This window comes from Lepisosteus oculatus, chromosome 2, assembly GCF_040954835.1.
Source record: "Lepisosteus oculatus isolate fLepOcu1 chromosome 2, fLepOcu1.hap2, whole genome shotgun sequence".
Classification (NCBI taxonomy): domain Eukaryota; kingdom Metazoa; phylum Chordata; class Actinopteri; order Semionotiformes; family Lepisosteidae; genus Lepisosteus; species Lepisosteus oculatus.
The window spans coordinates 38,101,219-38,126,499 of record NC_090697.1 but is presented as its reverse complement, the minus strand read 5'-3'; the positions used below and the strand labels follow the sequence as shown (position 1 = coordinate 38,126,499).

Sequence of the window (25,281 nt, the reverse complement as noted above, 5' to 3'; positions counted from 1 at the left end):
TTTCATGTCCACAGCTATGATGAAGCGTGGGCAAACTCTCCTGACCTTCCTTCCCACTCAGCTTTAAACACATCACAAGCACCACAACCCAGTACCAGGGGTTCAGTACTGATTGAAGGAGAGTTACATCCCACATTGACAGTACTGCAAGCTCGCCAGTGCCCAGGATGCCACAGGGGGACACTCTATTGCTAAGAGCTGTGAAAGCCCCACTCTACCCACAACAGCCAATTGTGTGCTGTCACTTGGTGATTGTAGTTGCAGTACAGTAGTTGCCTAGATATACTCACAATCACTTAATCTGTGCTCAAACAAGGACAAGCTCATGGAACAGATGAGTATTTCAGGATGCCAAAAATGAAAGAAAAATGTAACCATATATCAATTTTCAGTAACCAGTTTAAGAAAAAGCTAGTACTGGGTCCCAAAAGCCTTTTCCCAGGTGTAAGTCAATTTCATGTTGGATGGGATAGGATCCATCCCTTCACATTTCAGGGCACACAGTCAATCACATAGGGAAAAATTTGGAGATTAATTAACCAATTAACCTAGTAATCTTATTTCTGTACTGCGAGGGGATATCAGAGCATTCAGAGAAAACTCAGATAAACACAGAGGAAAAACATGTGAACTTCACTCTGCTACACATCACTCTGCGTCACTGTGCTGCCCTTAAATTCTGATTTGTTGAGTTTTATCCATTACAATTTGTCATTCATCTTAAAAAGATTAAGATTAGCAAATTTTGGAATAACTTTAAAAGTCTTATGTGAAACCTTCTCAATTTAACTAAAACTACAGCATCCCAGGTTAGAATTATACTCAGAACTCAAGTTCCTCAAGTTAGCAGTTCTAATTACACATCTACAGTATGCTGTCTGATAGACTTTACTTAAAAATCAAAGCCTTTTTATAAAATTAAAAGTGGTGAAATACCTGAGATAATTAATATATAGCAATAGTATTATGTTATTATAATATATAAAAATATTATCAATTGATTTTTCAAAACTCTTAACTGTCCTTTTGTTGACTTAATTATGAAATGTATATATATATTTATTATACTTTATTCTTATCACATTATTCAAGTGTACTAGTCATTGCTGACAACAATCTCTAAACATGATTAAATCTTTTTTCTCACTTTTCTTTCTGGTAATGTTATATACAAATATCTTGTCTTTTACTGTATACCATTACTCTTAATGCAACATCATTTTACAAAGTCACACTATATTTGGTTTTAGTTAAGCCATTTACTGTAAATCTCTTTTGAATTTCAGTTTACTGTACCTCCATCACAGTGGCATTAACTGTAGTATTTCCAGAAACAGCTGAAATAGCGCTCAGAATTTTCACAACAGCATTAATTGTCCCAGCTGAATTTGTAATATTTTTTTGTAAACTTGTTGAAGCATCGTTTAGCTCATTCAGAATTTGTGGTATCTTGATTTGTACTAGTGCCGGGTCCTTGAGCAATTGCTGGAAGAAGAAAAATACGTTTAGTGATAGGCTGTCCAAAAAAACATTTTGCATGTCAAACAAGGTGATTTATATATACTGTAGGGTTATAATATATAAGATTTATATATAAGATTATAATAGTCAACAAGACTGATACAGGAGTTTCCAGTTTACATTTCTATTTACACTCTCGTAAAAATGAAATCTGAAAGTCCTCTTTCCCACACTGTTCAATCCACACTGTCTCCACCTATCCATTTTCTAACCTCTTTATCCAGTACAGGATTTCTAAGGAGTTGGAGCCTATCCCAGCAATGCCAGTCCATCACAGGGAAGAGATACACACAAACACAGACACACTCATGTCAGGGCCAATTTTCCTAGAACATAATTAACCTGCCAGTATGTCTTTGGACTGCTGGAGGAAACTGGAGCACCCAGACGAATCCCACTCAAACATGAGGAGAACCTGCAAACTCCATGCAGATAGCACCCCAGGTTCGGAACTGAACCCACTGCTGCGAGTACTGCCCTTGATTCCTGACTTGTTCAGGTTTATCCACAACAGTATGTTGTGAATCCTAATAAGATTATCTGAAACCTTCTCACCTTAACTAAAACTACAATCTGGTATTGGCTTGAAATATTGGTTAATATTAGAACAGTATGTTGAAAAAACACATTTGTCAGAACCAAAACTCGAACCTTAAGAATTTACTTTTGAGTCAGCAAATCACATTTTATCCACTAATATTAAATTAGGGATTCAGCTATAGCCTGCAAATATTTGCTGCTACAAGCAGATACACAGGAGCATGAAACATTTGGTCATATAAAATTCAGCAGTGATCCTAGATTTCTTTCATAGGTGAGTGTTAATTCACTTATGTGCACTTACCAGCCCACCACACAGAACTTCAAGCTCCTACAGTGTTTTATTATGCTGACAAAAATATGAATAAATTCTTTATATTAAAAAGTAGCATCGTAATATTAAAAAACACATACTGTAAGCTGTGAAGTGACAGCAATTTTCTTATTTACTGTTCAGGAAGTAACTGAAAGTAACAGTGTATTAGAAATGCATGTTAAGGTTGCAGGTTATAGTAACAGTAGGTGACTTTTTAATGAAAGAATACAAAATATCAGTAAGTCAATTTCTTTATATTGTCTGCAGAGAGATGACCATTACCTCAGAGCTAGTCAGAATTGTATTAATTTTTGCTAATACGCAGTTGTCTTGCAGAGTTGTCCAGATTCCACTTTTACAGATTGCTTGTAACTGTCCTTGCTGTCCCTCTGGGCAAGCTGCTATGGCGGTACTGCCCTCTGTGCCATTACCATATATATCGCTAGTACAAAAACCCTTAGTTGCTGGTTAAAAAAAAACAACATAGAAATATAATGTCAAAACTAATCTTTGATGACATTCATTAGTAGAACAGTTTTGAGTTTTTCTTTGTTGGGGGGTTTACGTAGCAGAGACAGAAAACAATAAAATCAGTATGAAAGTGAAAATACTGTTTGCTTCTTAAATCATCCAAGTGTATTTAGGAGAGGGAGAAAAGGAAAGGTGAGGTTGTTTATGTGGTAAACGTAAATGTGTGGAGAGGGGAAAATGTGTGGAGGTGAGTGCATGGAGACAGAAAAAGAGGGTGAAGAAAGTACTAAGGTACATTTTAAAGAGTTGAATGCTACTGTATACTGTATATTGTAGTATAAGGACAGTGAAAACTTACCGGTAAAGTAGATGATAGTAAGAGTACTATTAACAGAGGAAATATTATTATATGTAAAAACCATGCATATAAATTCTTTCTTAATTTCATCTTGACAGGGCGTCATCGTGTAATTATGCTGAAAGCAATTGCCTATTTTCGCTATATTTGAGAAGACAAAAACAGAATTGGTAAACAGTGAACACATAAAAACAGTCAACATGAAAGAAATTAAATTAAGCAGCAATGCACGACAGTAATTTTTTACAAATAGCAGAAGGCACAGGAGCACAAGTAAAAGATGACATGCCCAACCCACTTGAGATGATGGGAGATGGTCATAGTTTAAATGCTTGTGTACCTACTTTGGGGACAATACTGATGCTGGTACATCTTTTCTACAACTTGATTGATCAAATCATGTGCAAAAATCACTTTTCTGGTGAAATTACTTAAATTGTTTTATGGGTTTGTTGTTCTGCCTCATAAAAGCTAGGAATTATGGCAAACCATCAGCTAGTTTCAATTTTGAAGTCACAATCCTTATACTCCAACTTCTTCAGGTTGCTAAAAGCTACACTTGTAGATTTCAGACAATGGGATTTCCTCATCAATATCAGCCTTTTGTGAAAGGTAACTTCCAAGATACATTCTCCAGTAACACATTGTGAATGTAAACTGATGATTCCTGGGGCCTATATATTTGGAGCTTGCTGATGGAGGACAAAGATCTCCTGAATGTTATATGTAAGTGCCACCTTCTTACATGCCTCAGTAAGTACTGTACAGTATGTTGACAATTGCCTGGAGATCCATTTATTTAAGCCATAAACTGCCACAACGAACGAGAGTTTGACAACTGAGGTCAGGGTCATTAGAGATTAAATAATTTACTGTCCGTTTGTTAAGCAGCAGTCTTGTTTCTAGATCAAATTATCAAAGTGAATAGGACATCCATATTGAAAAGAAAGCTGGTAACTGACACGTTTTTTATGCATGTCAAGACGTCAAAAGGGCTCTGTAACTGATCTATTAGTAAGGATTACTGCATGCATTTCATAATAAGGAAGGGGAAGGATGCTGACAAATTTTGTAGGACATTCATTCTGCAGGAGGGCCTTTCAGTCTTTTCTATGTACAGAGCAAAATGTCTATGTAAAATGGAGTAACATGAAGTAGAAGGGTAAGCATTGTTCCTGACATTTGTCCTCTAATTGGTGGGCTGTGAAAATCATTTCAGCCATACCCTTTGAGGTACACAATCCACATTTGGAAACTGTTCAGAAGATGTCTTAATTATCTTCTAATTATCTTGTCCTTCTTTGGTAAAATATCCAAGTATCTTTGTATTTGATTATGGTTTAAGAGCTTTTCTTAAAGCATAGTAAATAAGGCCTCTGGACTGTGGATGTTGTCAAGATGTTTTATGTCTGTTTTTCTGGTGGGTACTGGAGATCACAAGCACACTTTCTGTGCATTTGTTAAAAACAAGAAGAAGAATGCCATTGCAATTGAAATGTCCAACTTCTAATTCTTTCCAGCGGTTCTATTCCAAGAGATTGTCGTCTCTTAATTCTGGAGTGGAAGTAACCAAGTAGAATATTTCCCTCTTAGGGAATCCACAGAGAATTAGTATTATCCTGGGATGGGATCCTGGGATCCTTTATTTCATCATCTGAACCTAGAGTAGAAGCATTTGCAGAAAGCATTAACATGTAATAGCTCTCTGCTAAGAGTCATGAAGCGCCTATTTATTCCAGAAAGGAACTTGCAACAGTGGTTGTTTATTTCATTCTTGATTGCAAACCCAACTCCATGAATTTGACATTCTCAATCTGATTTTCCATTCCAGTGGAAAGAATGTCCATCTCCCTGTTCTTTGAGGTAAGATTATTCAATTAATCGGATTTCACACATAGAGATAATGTTGTTGCCATATTTTCAGTGCTCTTACTGTTATGGTTCCAACGTCTTGCTAGCATAGATATCTCAAGCACTGGTTGATGACCCTCCTGTGCAAAGGGCTGCATGTAGCGGCAATGCTGACTAATAATACAGGAATTAAGTTTGCTGTCCCCCTGCCAGTCTCTTTCTCTCTCATCTCTGTGGTGCTGGACACAGAGAGGCCATTCTATGTGTTTCACATTAAAGGTGTTTTTCTGTCTGATAGCGTTTCCTGATAAGGATCAACTCCCAGGCCTGAGATTCTCCAGCCACCCTAATAAATGGTCATCTCTGGTGCCTTTCTGTCTGGGAGATTCCAAGGGAGAGTCTCAACCCAAGTTGTTTACAACAAGGTCAGAGAGGGTTGTTACTTATCCTCCACCTTGATCAGCCAATCAGGAAGAGGTAGAGTGGGGTAACCCCATATGGGTCTCAAATGCCTGTGAAACTTTCAACCAATGAACGACTATAGTTCCTCCAGATAAAAGAGGCTGCACAGTGCCCAGAATGTGCCCCTCCAGGACGTTCTCAGACTCAGCTCGGACAATCACGTGATGGCCAGTGTGTCTGAGTGCCAGGACTTCACTTTGTTCTAACAGCCTGGACTGGAGGTCACCCGCACGTAACTGAAAGATCCCCGAGCCAGAGGACGCGAATTTGATTCAACAACAGCCTGTCGCTGTTCCTTTGTGTCCACAGGTGATCTGAATCCACATAAATTGGATGAGTATTCAACATTCTACATTGCAGCTCGAGAATTCAATAGTAACCTCAATCCCAGTTGTCAATTTAATTCATATGAGTGATGTACATGCTTTTGAGTATCTAGTGTAGAAGTTGTAATCAAAAAGCTCATTAACGAAATGGTATGCTGAATGGTATACTGAATGTACCTGTATGTATCTGTATCTCTTGGTATTTGTAGCTCTTCGTGATTGAATATATAACTTTTGAATTCTGCTAACCCTCACTATAAGATCTGTTATGTTTATATGCACATTTTATGTACTGTATTAATAAATGTTTTCTCGTGTAATAGTATCCGTGTGTGCATTGCTGAGTTGTACCGCAAGGTCGATTTTCTAATAGCCATCGAAGAATCATTTTCTGATTTACTGCTACAATTATTAATTGTCCCGGTAAATGCACAGACACTGTGTACACTGTGTTAAGCTTTAGCTACTCTGGGACTGTCCTGTGTACCTAGGGCTCCACACTTCCCTTCCTCAGCGCTATATAAACTGTGCTCTCATTCCCTTCAGTGCTCAGTCTCACATACCTGTATTTTGAGCTCTGGACCTTTACATTCCTGAATATTATCCTGCTTCTTTTCTTACTTCTTACTCCTGTCCTTTTTAAGTCTTTGTTCATTGCCTTGTTCTTTTTCACATTATTTTTCTCCTGGTTTCCTTTCCTTTGCTTCTTGTATTTTTATTTCTTCTTGGGTTGCCTTCCTATTTCCTGAATTTAGCCTGTTCCTGGACTATGGTTAAGGATTTTGTATTATAGTGTTCTTTTATTGATCCCTGTCTGTAGATACCCACACAGAGTCCATTCGTCTGAGCACTTGAGATGTCTAGGCAGCTGCTTAAACTCAAGCCATTATTACATTGTGGTCAGTCATTTCAATTAAAGGTTCTTACTATATGTTCCAGGTCCAATATTGTACTGTGTTTTGTGTCTTTCAATCACAGAAAAATTACATCCATTTGGATGCAGCAATACAGTCAAGAGTAACAAGGCAGACTATGCTGCACACTGGTGGTGGTGGAGGGGAGTCCCCATTACCTGTAAAGTGCTTTGAGTGGAGTGTCCAGAAAAGCGCTATATAAGTGTAAGCAATTTTTGTTTTTATGTACAGAGCACCTTTTTTATCTCTAACCCTGAAAGTGATAAGAGAAGATCATATATCTTGAGAGAACACAGCCTTGATCCAATGAAATTATAACATAAAGTATGATCGGAACTCTCATTTTGCTTCAGCCTTTCTTCACTTGAGCAAAGAGACAATTGAGGTATTTTTTTGTGCATGTTATATCACTGAAGAGTCAGAAGCCAGTTTTGCTGAGTATGTAGAAAGAGAGAGTTTTTATCAAGCTTCCATGGTAATTGACAAAAGGAAAGAAAGGTATCTTCTTGTACTTCACCCTTTCAATGCTGACTCTACATTTCATGTTGCCCAGTCTGCACTGCAAGGATAAATGTGGGCTTTTGTGGATATGTTATGTCTTTTTGGAATAAATGTTGATTAGCTCTTGTTATTTCTCAATGCTGAACGGTTGGACTGTAAAGAAACTCTATAAACATGAAGAAGCTGTATGTATCAGCTACGTTTGACTTAATTTAAATAGATTTTGATATGTCATCTTGAATTAACTATGAATGATAAGTACAGTATTAATGATATTTTTGTTTTATTTGTGGTACTTTATATTTAACATAATGAAATCATAAGTATCACTGATTAATTAAATTATCAAATTTAGTGATCATAAGTATTGGGAGATGTTTATTTTAAGTAAATTTCAGAGTTTAAATGTCATTATTGGGGCATTTGAGGCAATAAAAAAGGCATGAAATCTGTGACCTATTGAACTCACCGCAATTTCTGTAATCTATCTTCTGTAAGATGTTTACTACAGCTACTTTGAGTTCTTCCTTATTCTTGGGGTAGTTATGGGTTTTCTTAATCATGTAAAATGCTTACTTTATTTTTCCCCTAACAAGTATGAAATAATTGTCTTCTACCAACTGTAAGAAAACAAAATATTTCCAGAAGCTTCAGCATTCATTCATGCAATTCTCATTGTTAGTTACATCATCAATGAAGACGAGTGAGACAGCCATCCATAAGTGCATCCATTGCATCCACAGGACCGTCCAAATATGATCATTCCATTTACAGTCCATGAACATTTTAAATGCCATTTATTTTAAATTCTAGTAACATTACATATCTGTATTACAAAGCCTAATGAATACACATGAGACAATGTGTGGCACTACACGCGAGGGGCGTGTTCAGTGTATAGGCGGAGCCCTGGAGGAAGGGTGAGGAGGAAGGTGTCACGCTCATTACACCTAGAGGGTGCTCTACGTTCCTTCTGTTCCTAGTTCCCTGTGATTATTCACGTCTTTCTGGTGTGTCTTGTTTTGTAGCTTATTTATTTCCTGCTTCTGCTCTGCTACTTGCTCAGCATTGTTTTTCAGTTGCCCTGAGACCCGCCTAGCACCAGGTCACTCCTGTCCTTGGCCTGAGGGCATAGGTTTCTCTACGGCTTCTCCTGAACAGCTGAGCCCAGGCTAACCCCTGTCTCGCCGCTACGCATAGGGTCTTTATCGCTCTCCAGCCATTCTACGGTTCATCCTGTTGGACTTACGTGACAGAAGGTTTTTATTTTTGGCCTTATGCTCCCTTCCTGCTCACCCAGACTGGACCCTGCTAAACAGGGCAAGTCCAGTCTGGGCACCGCTCTACATGATGGCGCAGTTTTGTATTTTTCCTTTGTGTTTTGTTTTCTTTCCGATCTCGCTAACCTCACACCGGTGCCTCCACCCCTCTGACGGGGCGTCACTGATAAGGGTGCTCGCCGCGGCTCCTCCCACTGTGCATTGCTACAGATGTAAGATGTACAGTAGCTGGAAGACTGAGACAATTGCCCAAGCACTTCTATTACTTTTGTCATGCAATTGGGATTGTACAGTGTATATGTAAAAAGTGGGACTTTTCCAATAGAAATATAGTAAATGTATCTTTTACCATGGCATTGTTATTGTTTTCCTGACAACAAAAAATTCAATTTATACATTAAATACTGTAACGCTACGGCCGGCAGGCACTGTGTAAGAGCCGGCTTACCAGAGCGGTGACGTCGCCGCCCTTCCCTGTGATAGCAGGACTACAGCTACTGGGCTGTAGAGTGATCTCTCTTTAGCTCACCGGGCTGGGTCCCTGTTGAGTGACGCGGGAGTCCTGGGTTCGAGCCCCCGACGGTGGGGGGCCGACCTAATGCGGCAAGATGCCCGCCTGAGCCCCCGTTGCGTTACATTGGTGTCAGGAGCGGGGTGGGATAGCCCTTCGCCGGGGACGGAGAGTCAAGCAGGGGAGAGGCTCTTACACACCCTGATGGCCGTGCGTTACAATACATTTAATTAACTCTACAGTCACTGGTGCTTCTGCACCCTCTGCTAATAAGAATATTAGTAATCAAAGTACCTGTTTGTAGTTTATTATTATTTTCTATCCAGACACCTTGAAAGCCTTGATTTTGAGCACAGCATTCCAGTTTAGTTACTGTTGTTGTCTGACACAAGACATTTAATCTTGGATTACTCAGCGTGATTTGGGGCAAAGGATGCACTGTAACTGTTGTTTCGGCAATTCGGTTTTGTGCACCAAATAATAGTTCACAACGATAAGTACCTAAAAAAATTGTTAAGAAAAGAAATCTTTTAAGTATTTATTTAATTCTTAACTGAGATTAAAAAAATAGTTCAAATGCATTAATACTTCAATATATTCTGCATACAAACTACTTTAATCAAGTGAGAAGAATGATTGAAAGAAAATATTAATTAAAAGCAATCTGCATTGTGTGCTTGTCATATCTTAATCACAATAGTGTCTAAATTAATTTTCTGTAATTGGTTCACTGCATGATATACTGTATATGCTACCTAGATTGTATACATCACTCAGGATACCTGCCTTTATTTCCTATTAATTAAACACATTTTCACAAGAGCTATATTATTGATATGTACAATTAAAATGGCAACATTGATATTTTTTAAAATTAACTTACCATTAAGTGGAGTTTTTACATTCAAAACTGCATTGTATGCAATTAGGGGTGAAAAATCATTTTGACCATTTTCTTTCAGATACCAATTAACTGAATCAAACTGTGAATCAGAAGTGCAGTTCATGTTGAATTCATACCCTTCGGATATGTCGTAAGATTGATAAACAGTATTGTCTATTTTCAATGTCACATTTCCTGAAAAAAAGTAAAATTAATTATGTAAAATACACATGAGCAATATTTATGGAATAATCTTCAATGACAAAATTGATTGTGTATTTAGCATTTTCTGTAGCAAACAAAATATGTTTAAATGGATGTGAACTGGGCAGGACAGTGGTGTGACATTTAACATTGCAGTGTCTCATTATTTCAGTTCTAGAATTACATTTGAATGTCTTACCCATGGCCATACATGTTTTTTTACCAAGGCACTCTATTTTTCTCCTACAGTCCAGTCCATAGATATGCTGCCTACGTTGATTGGGGTATGTAAATTCTCCAGTATGTGTGTATGCCTTATGTTTTACTGGCATCTAGTCAGTAATCTGACTTGTGCCCATTCAATGGTTCACTTCACTTCTGTATAACCAGATTGGTCACGTTTTTCAAAGAAATGAAAAAAGAATCGATTGACCTATTAAATCTGATTATATTTAGTATAGTTCAAAAGAGTAGTGCAATTGTTTGCATTGCTGCTTGCAGCATTGGTGTTTCTGCATAGAGTTTGTATGTTATCCTGCATTTGCATGGTTCCTATGGGTGTTTTGTGTTGATCGATGGCAAAAAATCCCAATTAAATTCATTATCATTTTATATTATTACACAATAAAATGTGGAAAAGTCCAAGGGTGATGAATACTTTTGATAGTCACTGCAGCTCTTTCTCTCCATCACTGCTGTGTCCTAAACTAGTTTTAACACTTCAAAATCAGAAGAAGGCTTCACAGCCGAAACGTTGTGTTTTCTCTCTTCTCTTTTCAGCATGGAATAAACTTATTTCTTCTTCCTTTGAAGACTACGCATGCTGACGCAGCTACCCACTTGAACTACAACATTAACCATTTCAACCATCTTAATTTCAGCTTCTGTATTACCCATCTCCCCATTTATGTGTGTAAAATTGAAATCAACCATTATACAGTACAGTAACATTACCTTTTAAAAATAATATTAATAATTCCCAATCAGTGCATTGGCCTCAGATTCTTACATTCAAATTTTTTTATTTTTGCATTGAAGTATAAATATTTTAAAAATTGAATAATGATTTGTTTTGAATCTGGTCTTGGCTTTGCCCAGAAATTTTGTGATCCAAACAGAATTGGCCTGATTTAAGCTCTTTTGCCCCCCTTGTTGCTGATGAGACTGTTTAGAGTGACAATACATGGAATACTGCCCATGTAGTCACCAGAAATCCTCCATTCTCATTTGTTTTTCTCAATAATGCTTTACATTATTTTTCTATAATTAAATATTTGGTAACACTCATGACAAAAAGCATTTGGGGGGGTGCTGGCTTTTTTTGCAAACCCATATGACTGGTGGTCTAGTACTATTAAATAAACTGAAGTGGAGAGTCTTAAAGTTTAAGTAATATGGATTTTATAATTAAGCATGTATTATTGCATACAAAAAAACAAAACAAACCATACTACCCTAATTAGGACTTACCAACTTGGACAAAAATAAGAGTACTGTTCTTCTGGAAGTTGGCTCCATTTCCCGTTGTCACCTCGCAAGTGTAAGTTAATTTACTGCGTGTTTGTCCTTGAGAGCAGTTTCCAGATGTTGGTGTTATTTCATTGATTAAACAGCCTTCAGTTTCATTGAAGGACTTATTTTCTAAAATAATAACAATTGGTTAGTTTTTTTAGTATTATGGACTGAGCTTGACATTTGTTCTCAAAACATACTGTGACTTTTCATTATTTGAAATTTGTTACTAACATTGGACTGTTTTATACAAGGAAATCATTGATAGATTTTAAGTAAAGAGTTATTTTTGTCTATAAATCACTGATATATTAACATGAAGATTTATACATTTTTTTAATCTAGTGTTTCTGTTTTAAGTATGCAATCACAATTTTAACCTTGCAATAATTCACCGTGTATAATCTTCTTTCTCAAAACCTAAGTGTTGCATAAAAGTAAAATATGTCCGGAAGCAGTTATATCCACTGTATATTAATTTTTAACATTGTGTTAGAAGTTCTGTCACAGAGTGAAAAGAATGGGTGTGGGAAGGATCTAGGTGTTAAGGGGTGTATTGATGTTATGTCGCATTAATAAGCCAATGGCACCATGGTGTTGATGCAGTTTCATGCCTTATCCTCAATGTTTCCCTCCCTGGCTCTTAGAGACCCTGGTCAAAGGTATTCCTAGCACAGATGCCAGGCAATTGGTCAATTAGCACTGTCCACACCTAAAAGCATTACAGGGATGCTCCCACTCCCTGGGGCATAAGTGAAGAATCCTTGTTGAAAGGGTTTAAAAAGCCCTAGTTCTGAGATAATGTAGACCTTTTTGGAGAAAGAAGGATTACAGGAGAGACTGTAGCAGTTGGACCCGGGAGGACTCGACTTGGACACCAGAGACTGTGTGTCTTTCGGTGTTGATTTTGTATAAATGTGCCCTGGGTTTTGGGTAGACATTGTTACCTGTTGTAATCACTAGAATATGGGCACTTAAACAACACTAGTTAGTGTCTGTTGCTGTTCTGTGTGTGCACTGGTGATTCTGGGAGATGAATAGAACCTATGGCAAATGAAGAGAGGTCCTAGCACCCTTTATAATTGGTAGGTGGTGCAGTCATCTACAAAGTAAAGAAATCCGTGAATTTGGGGTTCACAGCCTGTGACAGTTACTGTTCAGTTTATAAACAAGTGTCAAATATTTTCTTTTCCTGCTGCTTGTGAAAAAATTTCCAGTGCAATATTTTAGTTAAAAAAATAAGGTTAGAGATAAAGTGTGGTAATTTAGGTGTGTCAAAGCAAATAGGGAAAAATGTATGCATTCAATTAATTTCTTTTTTTATTTAGTAAAATGTCTGGATTTTTTTCACTTTGACATTATACAGTACTTTTTTAATGAGTGGCAAAAATTCTCAATTACATCATGGTTCCATGCTGTAACAATAAAATGTGAAAAAGTCCAAGGGGTGTGAATACTTTTGCAAGGCACTGTAAGTAGAGAATTAAAAAAATTCTAGCTTCCTAACTACAAAATTGTAGCACAAGAATTAACTGCATTTTTTATTATCTTTGAGAAAGGTACGTTTTACTCTGTACTGTAGTCAGCAAAACTATAAACTGGTTATACCCTGCAACAACATATCATCACATCCAGGAAGCAACAACTTACATCAGACCTACGTCCTTCAGGTTGAAGTCAAGCCTAAAGAGCTCCCAGAAACTAAAGACTAGTTTGCCTTCAAATGGAATTTGATAAATAAAATAAATAAAAAGACAGCATGTTATCTTATATTATTTTCTTACCATTTACTGTTAACGTTCCTTCCTTGATCCAGCTGACATTTAAGGCTTTGACTGGAACTACACAACACTTAAGTCTGGTTATACCATCACAATAGACATTACCAGGAGAAGTGAGAGTTACAGATGGCTGTTGTTGGATAAGAACTGTTTTATTGCTGACATATTCAATTAAACCATCTTTGAAAATGCACTCATATGTCCCTGAGGAGGTACAATACAGAAACAATTTAAAATTAAATAGCATTCAACAGTAACTTTTGTTTTTGTAAATTGCTGGCATTGTTAAATTAACAGTACCTACTTCCTTAAGAATTTATGGTTTTGAGATAAAGAACTGTACTTGTGACATTTGTAATGCAATGGTCATCTGCCAACTTCAGTTTGAATTAGACGGCAAATATAAATTACTATAGCTCAAAGCTTTGTCTATGTTAAATTTAGAAATCTGCTTTAAATGGAAGAGTTCAGATATTTGCAAATGCAGTTCATCCTTTGCTGTTCTATAGACAAATTACAGAAAGCTCTTCAGCTTGAGTGCTTTTATAGCTTAAAACTTTAATCACATTCAATATCAGAATATTAATTCCACAAATATTTTTAAAATATTTATGTTTTTCATGTTAGAATATTACCTATGTATAGTAATTTATATTTTCAGAATTTTCTATTTTAAAAAATAATCAATATCTTTCTTTTAGGATTGATTCAAATACAAAAATACAAAAACAATATGAATCCCTTCCATATCCCATCCTCCTTCCCCTCCTCTACCCAAGTAGTGCTTTAACAGTAGTAACACAGTATTCTTAAAGAAGAAAAAAAAATGTTTCTTCACAGCCGAAACATTGTGTTTCCTTTTTTTCTCTTTTCAGCATGGGATAAACCTTAATTTTTCCTTTGCAGCCTACACATGCTGATGCAGCTACTGTGCCTACTTGAACTACTTCAGTATACAGTATTAAGTTTGGGTGATGTTTCACCAGCTAAGCTTCAGCCAAGATTGCTGAATGACCAATATCCTTATGGTCGTTTGATACTTTTGGAAATGTTGTTGTCCTGGAGGCATTTCTTTATAAATGTAAATGCTTGCCTTTTCTTATACATTGTTGTCATATCACGGAAACTCATAATGCTAGATTTGCCACACAGTATGTAGTTCATCCTTCTCCCATGCAGCTGTAAGGATTATGACGGTGTCCCTGAATCAAAGCAGCCTGGTCACAATGGCTTGTAGTTTCTTGTACTCTGCAGATCGCTGCTGTAGTTTACAGTTAGCCCTTTCAATTTTGTTAGGCCAGTACCAATCTTCAGTACCAAGCATTTTGGGCAACCCCATCTTTCCTTTCAATACTGTACGGGGAAACCGATCAGGTGTAGATATTTTCACTTGGAATGATTTTCAGGGTCATTGATCATCTGTTTCAAGAAGTTGATTTCTGCATTGTTGTTCTTATATCTTCGATAACTTAACAAATGTCTACCATGGCATCTTCATAGTTCTCCTGTCTTGTTTCAAATTGAGACAGGTTCAGAATGTCACTCTGCATTTTCTCCACCAGCTGATTGATTTTGCACAGATGGCTGTTGACCATGTGTTGAATTCTTGCAAAGCCTTTATTTATATCCATTTCTGTGTGAAACCACTAAGGAGGGAGATATCTGAAAATGGTGGTGCCTCTTGTTTTGCATGCTGTTTGCTTGCCATTTCTTTCATATTCTCAATGTTCTTCTTTAGTAGTATAGGTAATTATGCTGTTTAGTTATAATTAATTACTTTTGTTAGCAAAAAAACTGCTTAATTGTTTAACCTGTTATACTGGATTAAATCTGAAATCGAGGATCTTGTTGTGGGAGCTAAAGTGTCTTTCGTTCATGCTGCCATAACCAGAAACAGTTCCAAGTTACGCATAATTTAGTAAATTGTGTACTTTTGTTATGACTTTTTACTTAACTCAATAATTTTAAACATAAATGCATTGGTAAGGAGGCTTAAATGGTAAGTTGAATTGATCACCACTCTCTTTCTTCACATTTTTCTTTTGAAATACTCAAGTATTTACTCACCATTGTCATTTCCAGTAACAGAATTCACTTGGAGCTTCGTGAAAGAAGAGCCATTGCTTTGTTTAAACCTTTCCCCTTGCAATGGAATATCATTCAGTTCCCATACTGTATTACTGTAAGGCTGATTCAACTCACAGGTTAATTCCATATTGTCCCCAGGGTATAAAATGTCTGGCTTCATTGTAAATGTTGTTTGGTCTTGAAAGAAAAAAGTTAGAACGACAGTATTTTCTCCAAATCCAAGTTCATTTATTTAAATTATAGACAACCGATATAATTAAGAATGTTATGCTTATCAGGAGCTCCAATAAAGATAAAAAATGATTTCATTTACAGTGAAGGTCACTCTGGCAGTACATCTGCTCCAAACCAGTGCAATGGAACATGATCTTGGCCTGCTAGGATGGGTGGTATAAGAGAATTTCTGATTGTTGAATGACAGAACTTTCACCATCTGAGACCAAGCTTTTATTTCCATTAAAAAGTCTTGATTACACACTGTACACATCAGTGTTCTTTAAGTAGGACAGTTCTGTTTTAAATGTTCTGGTGTGGTCTAAAATTAAATCTAAAGAAGTAGTACAAATCAAATGTCCAATCTCCAATGGCTTTAACTACAATATGCCAAAAACAGAAGTTCTACAGAAACTGTGTACAAAAGTTAAAATATAATACTATGAGCATCTTGTGTATACAGTATACTATATAATATACTGTATAGTATATTTCAAAATGTTCATGATAAGAAGCAACAGTAGCATTGCTTCTAATGTTCTTACCAGTAACACGTGCCGTAAAGGAGTCTTCAATAACTGAATAAGAACTGTTAACAAGGTTTGCCACAAGCTGAGTGTTTGCTTTCTGGATGGCAGAAGAAGTTATTCCAAGGGCAGTTACCTCATATTCTGTAATAACACTGCCTCTCCTGTTTGAAAGAGAATTTCAATAGAATGTGACTGAGGCAAAATAAACTTATTTTTTAAAATATTCTCTAAATGCTCTTTTAAAGCTATTTGATCACTTTTACTTAATCTAATAGTTTAAAAATGTTTTTTACTTGACAGATGCAATATAAGTTAACAATATATACAATATACAGTTTATACCATAAACATATACCAAATATGTCACACCCAACATCCCTCCCTAGAGGGCGCTCCACTACTCCCGTTATTGTTTCTGTGATTAAGCTTCCCAGGTGTACCTTCTTAGGTGTATTATTTAAAGATTAGCTCCTCCAGTCCTCGGGGCTCATCATTAGGGTAAGGATGTCATGAGGTCCACCTAGCACCAGGAAACCCTACGTCCGTCTCCTGAGGGCATAGGCTTCATCCCCGACACCTCCCAATTCCCGAGCCCTGGGTCTGGAGGATCTCACCCCGTCACCTTTGGACCTCCACTTTTGTCTCTCCGTGTGTTTCTCCCTCCCGGGGATTTTAACCTTGTCACGTCCCAGGATGGATTTCTTGCTGATGGACTCTCGGACTGTGCCCTGACCTGCCTTTGGACCTGTTTGGATTTGGATGCTGTTCTTTGTCTCCCTCTTTCACTGTCTCATGGATTGTCACTATTATTTTGTGCACTATTAAACCCCTGTTTGTTCCCTTTTACCATAGCTCCTGTTTACTCCAGCTCTTACCACATTGTATAGGGTCTACTACAAGATCTGACACGGATCTCAGTCTCAGAGATTATTCACCAATTTTGATTCTATCTAAAGATTCCCAGTTTCAAAGAAGACTTGTTCAGTCTTTGTTCTGAGAGAATAAAGGAAAGAATCTACAAGCAGAGAACAAAAATGGAATATAAAAGGAGAGAAAAAAATGGAAACACCAATGTAAAGTGACTTAAACAGGGAGTTGGAAATTTATGTGTGGCCAGCGTGGCCTGTAGGCATTGTGGCATAGAGTTAACCTGAGTCTGGCATTCTGCAGGACTGATGCAGCAGCAATGTTCCATGAGAATGTCTACAGATCCTGCCTGGTTGATGGAGACAGAAAATCCTGTCTCCTGTGCCCTTACAGAATATCCCATAAATGTTCAATTGGGTTAATCTCTAGCCATAATTAATTAAAGTAAACCACACATGTCCAGCAATTTTGTACATGTCCTTGTTAATACTGTGATATTGCTTGTTTAATTAACGCATTAGCAACACCTGCTTTAAAGCCCTTGCTTTCCCATTGAGATTTGCACTGTACCTGATTTACAAGTGTTTCCATTTGTGTTTTGTTCACTACATGTTGATTCATCATAATAATAACTCCTTGAAATTCATACTTACTGATCTAAACAAATAATCAGCATAGTTTTAAAAAACGAAACATCTTTATTCCTTAGTGATTTTACTGTAATAATAATAATATAATCATTTCAAATGTAACAAGATTTTTGCTACTATAATAATCATAATCAAACAGCAATTCAATACTTACGTAAAGCCAATGATTTTTACTCCATTGAAGCCATTTATGAACTTCCCATAGCTTCCTGTGATCTGTAAGGATGAATTGTAGGTTGTAGTGCAGCTAATAAGTTGAAAAGCATATCAAAATAAAGCTTGCAGGTTTTCAAAAATATTAAATGAATGATATATAGGAAACCAATATAATATAATTCATAGTGCGTAGCAAATCTTGTCTTAAAAATGTAACAGAAACACATAATATTGTTAATTAGCAAGCAAACAAGTTATTTAAAATGTCTCCTTCTTAATGACATCTGTCAGACCAACAGTATAGGCTATGAGGAAGTGCCTCAGCAACATACTGTAATATCTGCTTAAAGCATATGCATTTTCAAATTAAAATGAAGGAATTTAACTTGGGCCACAGGAGGATTTGGAGTGCCTTTAATTACCCATTTGTTTAATTTGATTATATTAAGCCTGGATTAAATTAATTAATAAGACAATCCTTTTTAAATAAAATATTCAAGAAATAATTAAGATAAGGAACTAAAGGTACAGTATCAATACAAAATAGATGGTAAAGTAATGACACATCTGTAAAAAAAAACGAGTTTGTTCTGTTCAAACCAATTTAAATGAACACATAAAATATATTTTACATCCAGTGGACATTTCAAACATTTCAGGAAATACAAAAATACAGACAGTTGCTGGAGATATGGCGAATCATCTCACTCACATTTGTTACCTATCCTAAGGATTTAAGTTTTTGTAATGAAATAACTAAAATATTACACCCACCCCCCAAATTATTAAATTGGTGACCTTCTGATTGTAAATGGACATCTGTTCCATTAAAAAAAAATCATTCTTTTTAGCTGTATCCAGAAAATTATTTTGGTCATCTGGAACTATATAGATCCTCTTTTGCTTGCTCTTTGGATTAACACAATATCAAATAATCTCAGTTTGGAGATATCTCCATTGAAAATGGAAGTAAAATGGTTTTTCAAAAACTGTGAACTATTGCAGCAAATGTTATTGCATGTGTGGCAAGATTCAAATTTAAAAACTAAATATCAGAATTTGTATTATATTACTTTTCTTGCTGTATTTATTATATTCAAGGAACATTCAATTTTAAATTAAAGGAATATGCTTATTATGTAAAACAGCAGTAGGTAGAAATCAATTGGTACAATTTTTTAACATTTTCTTTTTTCTTTTTTAATGCAGTTAATTTCAGTTTTACATATCTTTTTTATATGTATAAATAAAGTAAGATGGTGATTATTTGTACAGTATAAATACAAAAATGATTTTGAAGACAAATAGGGATAAAAGCAATGGGTAATTATTGGAAAGGATCAACTCACTCCCTTTGTAATGTCCGTTACATATGTCTGATACAGGGAAGATGATGTATTTTTAAGTTCTTCATTAAATTCACCATTGATTTTGAAAGACATTCGTATTGCAGAAACTGCAAAATAAGAACACAAGAGTTATTCTTCCAATATTTATGGAACAATATAATTCCCTTTAGTGTATTTTTCACAATGGTCATGCCATTGTGAAGATGGTTACTAAGTAAAGCCAAGGACCTGCTTTTTCACAGTACAGTTTACAGTCCGTCTTAATGTTTCATTAGCTATTGTATGTAGTGCTGATTCAGATATGTAGACTTTGTAATTTTGATAGATACCACAGGGTATATTCACTGTGATAGACAGCAATCGCAGCACTTTCAGATTTTAATGTTACGTCTAGAGCAGGGATTCCCAACACTAGATCTTGAATGGCTATGAAACTGCCAGTTTTCTACATTAAAAAAAAATATATTCACATCTTAAATCCACAGAGAAGAGGTCAATGGGCATCTTAAAACTTAAATGGATCAGTGTAACCCTTCTTCTAGGAGCAGAGTTGCTTATAACTTAGTCATAGAAAACCTCCTGGACTCTAGATGAAGAATGTTGACGTTGGTATCTCCTGTTCTAGACAGCAACCTACAGTAGCAGTAGAACATAGTGGTCTCAATGGAAGTGTAACTGCTTAAAAGTCTTTTCTGTCGAAAGACCGAAATAACTCATGGAAACCTTTGCTTCAACACATATTGTGGGGTCACATTTTATCCCCTTGTTTGATATAACACTTATGTCCATATATATACACTGTACACTTGTAGGAACTATAACAGATCTATAAACTAGACCTATTCATGTATCAAACTGTAATTAGCTCTTTTGCTAAATAAAAAAAAACTGATTGTTTAATTAAGGGAAAACAAAACAATGAATCCAATATAATAAAAGTTCTATAAAACCTGAAATGACAAAGTTGTCAAAGAGTTAAGAGATATGCCAAACATACTTACACTGCCGTGGCTGGCAGAACAGTCCATCTGGTGGAAGATTTTTAATACATGTGCATGTGTTTCCACTTATGTTGCTGCAGGATCCATACTTGGTGCAGTTGTCAAATGACCAGACATAATTATTTTCACATTCACACCTTATTTCATTGCCAGATTGTGTGCACACTGAAGAAAACACAGAATTTTTACATTTCAAAATACGTGTTCTTTTGTGTTTTTGCTTTAAAGTGGGGGATCATTCTAAATAGCTTGTTTGCCCTTTGCAGGAAAAGAGTGCAGTACAAAGCTTAAATGGCATTTTTGTTTCCATTCTTATACTGTATATGCAGTATTATTACCATTATTAATTACCATTAATTTAGTTGAGTGACAATTTTATTGAAAGCCATTTGTATATTAAGGCCTTTCAGTGGAGCAGTATGAGTACCTTCCTTAAGATTCCAAAAGTTGTACCCTTATAATTAAGTATATATACTGTATAGTATATAGAGCATAAACACTTTTCTTCACATTTGTCTGAAGCCTCCCTCCTCTGCTCCATCTCCACCTTGCTGCTACCCCTTAGTTCACTCCTCTCTAAATGGGGTTTGAGCCTCCTCATTCTATGGTCGGGAGGTTACCCCTTAACCAAGCAGGTAAAATCTTTCTCACCAAATACTGTATTCCAAACATTCACAAAATATTTAATTATTGGATGTTGTTGCCTCTAGTGAACTTACAGTTGCAAACAGACAGACACCTATAAACATAAAGTCATAATTTCTAAATACTCACCTGTAGTGACATTTGCTCCAGTGATGTTAAAGATATTAGTAATATGAATTGGAAACAAGGTATTCATGAATGTCTTAAGTTGTTCTATTATACTCTTATCTGAAACATTGAGCTCAATATCAACAATGTACTCCAGCGGACTTGCTTGAGAAAAAAGAAAACACATATTAAAATAGTAGTGAATAATTAATTTTTAAAATGTTTTGGAAAATAAACATGACTGAGAATCTCAGGCTATAATTACATGGTATTGAAATTCAGAGGGATGATCAATTCCACAAGAGGAAGTTTTACTGTATATAAAAGTGGAGCACTGGATCCGTTCATGTAATGTATAAAAACATCCTGTCATTGGTTGCTTTAGCTTTCTTGTAATTGCAACATATCATTTAAGCGATAGTACAAACATATGGCAAAATATTTTTTTTGGTCTATATGCAAAATGTAAGTTGAACTTCTGGCAGAAAGTATTAGGTCTCTATTGATAAAGTACAGCCAAGCAGCCGGTGCAGCCAAGCAGCACCTCAAATCCAAAAACCCTCATAATCCAGAATTCACCTTATGAGTTAATCAGTCAGTCACTTCCTTGCTCCCGTTTCCTTCTGGTGTAGTGAATAATAGAGGCTCTGCTAGCTAGCAGAATTTAATGGCCAACCTGGAAACCTCTATTTCCTGGGCCAATTGTCAGGTGACAGTTACACCCAGGCAGCTGGTTGTCTACAGCAGTGGTTATCAAACTGTGGTATGCGTACCGGCAGTGGTACGTGGCGTGCCGCCAGGTGGTACGCCAAATGACCCTGGAACTGTGTTGTGTGCGCTGAAAAAATCGGGACGGGTTTTCATATTTTGTATTTTTATACGTGTCGAATACGCAGCCTACGTACTACGATACAGTGCGCGCTAATACTTCAGTGGACACAAGAGATACTCTGTAATTCTATACCACTCTATAGGAATGCGTGCTATGGACGCAAGTGACCAATTGTATTTAAAAAAAGCTACTGTATCTCCAGCAAACAGGGAGAAAGGAGAATGTGCGTGATTTTGGAACAATGCCAACGTTGTAAACACAGGAATGCATAGAAATGCGTGCTACGAACGCTGGTAATCTTGTGAGCACAGGAAAGCGTGAAAAATAACAGAAAAATATTTAAGAACTGTTCTAAGTTAATTTGAGAAAAATACACCGAGCGTCTCTGTGTTTCTCTCACATGCGCATGAAATAAATACTTAAAATAAACACTGAAATAAAAACGGAAACGTGAAAAAATGCAAGCTTGCGGATTGCTAAAGCAGGTAACCATCACACTATTATGTGTGGAGAAAAAGCTGCTGAACAGCTCGACCTGCTGCCCCCCCCCCGAAAGACACAGTCATTCATAGAATTATTGAAATGAAGGATTATATCAAAAGTACGCTGACAGAGCGTGTTAAGATGAGCAGATGATTTTCACTGCAATTAGATGAGTCTGTAGTCGATTTGGCCAATTTGCTTGTTTATGTTAGATACGAGTTTGAGGGTACGTCCCGTGAGGACTTTCTGTTCTGTAAACCGCCACCAACAGCAACTACAGGAGAGCACGTATTTCAGCTTCTGAATGAATTTATCGAAGAGAATGGCATCGACTGGATAAAATGTGTCGGAGTTTGTACAGACGGTGCTAGAGCAATGACAAGCCGACACAGCGGTGTAGTTGCACGAATTAGAGAGGTTGCTCCAGTTAATGGTCAACATCCACTGCGAGACCTTTGCCATCAAGAATATGCCTGACGATTTAAAATCTGTTAGACCCTGTTGTGAATTGTATCAAGGCTCAAAAAATTAATTCACATCTGCTTTGCTCAACTAAACAGGCTCACCCCTCTCACTGAAATGGTGCTTTTTTATTTTTATGTGTTGTTTTTTTTCTGTAAAATACTTTGAGAAGCCACATTTTAATATATCAAACAAAGTTTATTATTATAATATTTATTATATGTATGTGTGAGTGTGTGTGCACATAAGCTCATGTTGGTCATTGATAATTTCTGGGGTTCCTATGAGATGATGACTTGTAGGTGGTACTTGGATACTTTGGTTGGATTAGGGGTGGTACTTGGTCCAAAAAGTTTGAGAACCACTGGTCTACAGCATGTCATAACAGACAGGCATCTTTCATGTATTCACACTAAATGATGCTTTCAAACATATGTGTTTATAGTTGAACAAATATTATGCATTAGGTTCTAAGGAACATTTTCCAATCCTATTAAACTGACTATTGTGAATGTTGAAGTTAGTTGTAATTGGATTAGATTTTCAAGTGTTTACCTCAAACCTGATATGTTTGATGACAGCTTTGGGACTAAAATGAAGTTGACCTACTTACTTTCACGTTTCTGCCTGAAATGAGCAGGTGATTTCTCAACGCTCTGTTCAGCTTTGTTGGCCTAAGAAAATAAATCATCTTACACATTCAGGTAATGTAGCAATGTTGAAAAACAAAATATTTGGTTCAGCTAAATTTAGTTTGGTGAAAATACATAAAATGCACATACATCCATTCATGAGATATGTATATGTAAGAGATAATATCATAGGGTTTAGAAGGATAAAAACGTCTTCATCCCATGTTCATGTAAGATTTCCTCCAACAGTTCAAAGACCTACATTATGGTAGGTTAATTGGCTTCTGAGAAAAATGGCCCTGGTATGAGTTTGTGTGTTTATGTCTGTGTGTGCCCTGTGATAGTCTGACATCCCATTGTATACTGCCTTGCGCCTGTTGCTTGCCAGTTTAGACTCCAGCAGCCCCATAATCCTGTATTTGATAAAGTGCTTAGAAAATGAATGGATGTTATTTGATTTTATTTTGAAAACCAGAAAAAGGCATGTTACTATTCATTTTCTTGATGCCAGAGCTCCCTCTTGTGTTCTACTGCTGTATTTTAAATTAATGCTAAACATTTTTTGTTTCTTAAACATTTAGAGTACAATGAGGTACAATAAGATTTAAATTCTAATACCTATTAACTTTCTTTTTATGTACAGAGAAGCATAAAAAACTAAACTGACTATGAACTCAGCTGGAGCAAAAAGCAAGAAATCGCTGCCCTGGAGAAAAGTATCTGATTAGCATTGTACAGTATTTGATAATTTGCTGTATAACATCTCCACCTATCCATTTTCTAACACTTTATCCAACTGAGGGTCACACAGAAGCTGAAACCTGTCTCGGAGAGCAACAGGCACAAGGTGGGACACACCCTGGACAGGATGCCAGTCCATTGCACACACGGATGCAAAAACTCGGACTCATTGCAGTGGTAGTTTTCCCAGAATCCAGTTAACCTACAAGTAAGTCTTTGGACTGTGGGAGGAAACTGAAGCACTCAAAGAAAAGCCACACAAGCAGAGGGAGAACATTCGATTTCCATGCAGACAGCACTCCAGGTCTGGAATTTTTCCAGGTCCCTAGCTCTGTGCAGCAATACTAACCACTGCAATACCATCCCACTCTTGTATACTAATAATGTATGTAAGATGGGAAAACAACAGACATTAAATTGTCAGTAATATATTATCTCAAATTAATTGTAAAACAGAAATAGTTCATACTTACAAATTGTTAGCTTTGTGAGGGCATGATAATAAAGATACTGTATGAGAGTGGATCAAAAATGAATCACTGGATACTAAAGCAAAAGTTTTTTTGCAGCAATTTATAAAACTTGACAGTGTTCCATCATAAAATACAAAATTTGGAAAAATAAAGAAAATGCATAATTTATATGTAAATAAAATGTGTATACGCAGGTTCTTTGAGCAGCATATTCCTAAACATTCTTCTTACCTGAAAGGAGGACCATCCTGGAATTTTGAACCAAGGTTGTGCTGTCGAAATCTCACAGGCTAATAGCAGAACTGCAGAATAGAGCAGAATCTTTGGTATTGCCATTCCGTCCTTTAAAAAAAAAATATTAAAGCCAAAAAACTGAGTTTAAGGAAAATATACACCCTCATCTGGTTTTACAGGAGGTACATTTTCCAAAAATGTCTGGTTTGGACATCAGTCTTTTCAGAACTCAGTGGATAAGTCATGCTAGGTTTGTGTATGTTTACTATGTTTGTTCTGTGGGATTTCATGAATAACTGTAATTGTAACCTTTTTGGTGTTATATAGTGTATCAGCTGGCCCTTTTGTTCAAATCTACAATTTCTGTTAAAACATGTTAAACCACA

The 25,281-nt window shown here is 36.4% G+C and overlaps 1 protein-coding gene across 2 annotated transcripts in view; it reads right to left on the bottom strand.

Annotated features, from left to right (window-relative positions):
* LOC102698599 (adhesion G protein-coupled receptor F5-like) overlaps positions 1–25,281 on the bottom strand; it is a 47,457-nt gene that overhangs the window by 6,394 nt on the left and 15,782 nt on the right. Inside the window, exons 2-16 of one of the 2 annotated variants that reach the window (XM_015351372.2) lie at positions 24,893–25,003; positions 23,429–23,489; positions 21,060–21,203; positions 20,286–20,450; positions 19,285–19,391; positions 17,934–17,995; positions 16,278–16,423; positions 15,499–15,696; positions 13,435–13,635; positions 11,609–11,779; positions 9,935–10,129; positions 9,346–9,552; positions 3,207–3,347; positions 2,660–2,841; positions 1,297–1,485 (exon numbers count right to left, since the gene is read on the bottom strand). In XM_015351372.2, the coding sequence (XP_015206858.2) occupies positions 1,297–1,485; positions 2,660–2,841; positions 3,207–3,347; positions 9,346–9,552; positions 9,935–10,129; positions 11,609–11,779; positions 13,435–13,635; positions 15,499–15,696; positions 16,278–16,423; positions 17,934–17,995; positions 19,285–19,391; positions 20,286–20,450; positions 21,060–21,203; positions 23,429–23,489; positions 24,893–24,997 (2,274 nt within the window). In that variant the 5' untranslated portion in view covers positions 24,998–25,003. Of the gene's footprint in view, positions 1–1,296; positions 1,486–2,659; positions 2,842–3,206; positions 3,348–9,345; positions 9,553–9,934; positions 10,130–11,608; positions 11,780–13,434; positions 13,636–15,498; positions 15,697–16,277; positions 16,424–17,933; positions 17,996–19,284; positions 19,392–20,285; positions 20,451–21,059; positions 21,204–23,428; positions 23,490–24,892; positions 25,004–25,281 lie in introns of those variants that run through there. The other variant, XM_015351379.2, reaches the window with a different exon arrangement.